At 54.6% G+C, this 2,365-nt stretch overlaps 1 protein-coding gene across 1 annotated transcript; it reads right to left on the reverse strand.

The window, feature by feature from the left end:
* Positions 1-1,020: 1,020 nt before the first annotated feature.
* On the reverse strand, positions 1,021-2,142 carry LOC124684453 (BTB/POZ and MATH domain-containing protein 1-like). The gene has a single exon (XM_047218761.1). The coding sequence runs from the start codon at positions 2,140-2,142 to the stop codon at positions 1,021-1,023; it is 1,122 nt and encodes a 373-aa protein (XP_047074717.1).
* Positions 2,143-2,365: the final 223 nt, after the last annotated feature.

The following is a 2,365-nucleotide window of genomic DNA, read 5'->3' on the forward strand; positions in this document are numbered from 1 at the left end:
TGAGCTCAGAGGATTCTGTGATGTTTTTTGGATGAGAGAGTTGATGAGGAGAGAAATGTTGCTGGTGATGTTAGTGTTGAGAAGACATGGCTATATATAGGACGACGAGGGCTGAAACGGCGGGAATAATTGGCGGGAGAGAATGGGCGCGAGAAGAATGGCGGGAGGGAAGGAGCGGGGAAAAATGGCGGGAACTCGTGCCGACGGCCTGGCCGTCGGCCTACATAGGAAGTGGCGCGAAAAAATGGCGCGAGGAAGGAAAATTTGGCGGGGAAGCTGTGCCGACGGCCTGGCCGTCGGCCCACATCACGCCGTTTGCCACCTGCTGACGCCGTTGTCGGTGGCTGTCTGTGGCCCCACCATATGTCCATGTGCCGACGGCTAGGCTACGTGCCGTCGGCACAGACTGGGTTTGTGCCGACGGCCAAAGTGTGCCGACGGCGGCCGTCGGCTCTGGTGGCTCTGTGCCGACGGCCAGGCTGTGCCGACTGCTACTTTGCTGGGCTGGCGGCGATCGAGGCTGTGCCGACGGCGGCCGTCGGCACATATTCTGGCCGTCGGCACGTCGGCGGGTTCCAGTTAACTGAGATAGAGAGGAATGAAATAAAGCACACGCTGAGATTCGACAAGATCCGACGGCCCAAAATCTTAGCGTGGAGCAATTACAAAACAGCTATTTGTTTAATAAGAAAAGTGTTAATTTATCTTTGAACTATTCAAGCTTGGGGTTTATTTTGAACTATTTCCGTTCGAGGCTGCCTACTAGTTTTGCCACGAGTCGTACGGCTAGACCAAGACATGGGAGAGCACCACGCACGGCTCCCCAGCGTGAAAGAAAAGTCATCAATAATGTGCGGATGGTATTCACGTGATAAAAAAAATATGCAAATGCTGATGCAAATGACAAATTAATTTATCATCGGAAAATGGTGTACGGAGTACTTGCATTTTCTTTTATTCTATTGCAGCCCAATAACGCTCTACTAGTCTTGGTAGTACACAGTACCCAGCCTGATTGAGTCATTGCTCCATTTCTATCATCTTCTTCGTGACAAGCTCCAGCAAAGCAGAGGAGCAGTCTCTCTTTAGCTCCCCAAATCCATCCATTTGCATCGCCATGATGGTTTCCAGATTCCCAGCGCAAGACAAGAACCGCATGCACGCCTCCCTCAGGACGGGGCAACGATGCCGCTCTGCCAATGCTAGAGTGGACGCCACGGAGCCCATACCGATGTGCCGGCACAACGCCTCCTCGCACATGAGCTTCAGCTTCTCCAGCTCATACTTGTCGGCCGCGACAAGCAGCCTCTCGGCGGTTGTAGACGCGTCCAGCAGCGGAGGCGCGTCGGTGTAGATGAACTGGAGGAGAGCCTTGAACACCTCGGCGTCCATGTCGTCGATGCGTAGTTCGATGGTGTTCTCGTCCTTGCCAGTGGTTGCCTTGGCGAGCGAGAGCGAGAGGTCCGTCTTGAAGACGGGGGAGCGGGCCTCGAGCACCCACCGGTGCGCGTCGAACGCCTCTCCGTCGACCTCGATCCTCACGTCCGGTCGTTCCTTGTTCCAGATGGCTTCGGTAAGTTGCCCTGCTTGCAAGTCGAACGGCGCCGGCAGCGATGGAACCTCCATGCGGTCGTTGGTGCCGGTGACGGCGACGGTGAGGTCGCACAGGATGGTGAGGCAGTCGTCGTTGAGATGCTTCACCTTGTCGAGATCCTCGTGCCTGATGAAGTCATCGCACTCGCCCCATTTGAGGCCGCCGTAGACGCGCTCCAGTTTCGTGGTTCGGGTGTAGCATGGCTTCAAGGCCTGGTCGAGTAGACTAAACTGAACCTTGGCCATGATATCTCCAGTCATTTGGTGGCGAGTATTGCTGCCACAATCATGATGGAGGTAGAGGGAGACGTAATCTTCGGACGGATAAGAGCGGCCGTTTGGACAGCAACATATACGCCAGTCTTGGCCGCCGACGGCGAACGTGCTTGATCTCATCTCCACCCCATGGTACACCATGTTCCTGACCTGCGTGAACTCGTGGATCCGGAGCACGTGGGAGCCCGTCCAATGCCTCACGGCGAAGGTTGAAGCCGAGAGCTGCTGCCGGCCGGCGCCGCGCAGGGCGGACATGACAGTGGACATTGACATGATGGATGGTACCAGCGCTTTGACAAAGGAGAGACGACCACGGTTGCAAGGTCGGGACGATATGTATGTGCCGCAAATCACGAAGTGCAGACGCTAGGATGTTCAGGGAATATGGGAATTAATGGACGAATCATTGACATCCAGGTCGTAATATATCTGCCTTGATACACAAGCATATACAAACCAAATATAGTCATGACTTGAGCTACAATTATTCTAAAAT

This window comes from Lolium rigidum, chromosome 1 (assembly GCF_022539505.1).
Source record: "Lolium rigidum isolate FL_2022 chromosome 1, APGP_CSIRO_Lrig_0.1, whole genome shotgun sequence".
Taxonomy (NCBI): domain Eukaryota; kingdom Viridiplantae; phylum Streptophyta; class Magnoliopsida; order Poales; family Poaceae; genus Lolium; species Lolium rigidum.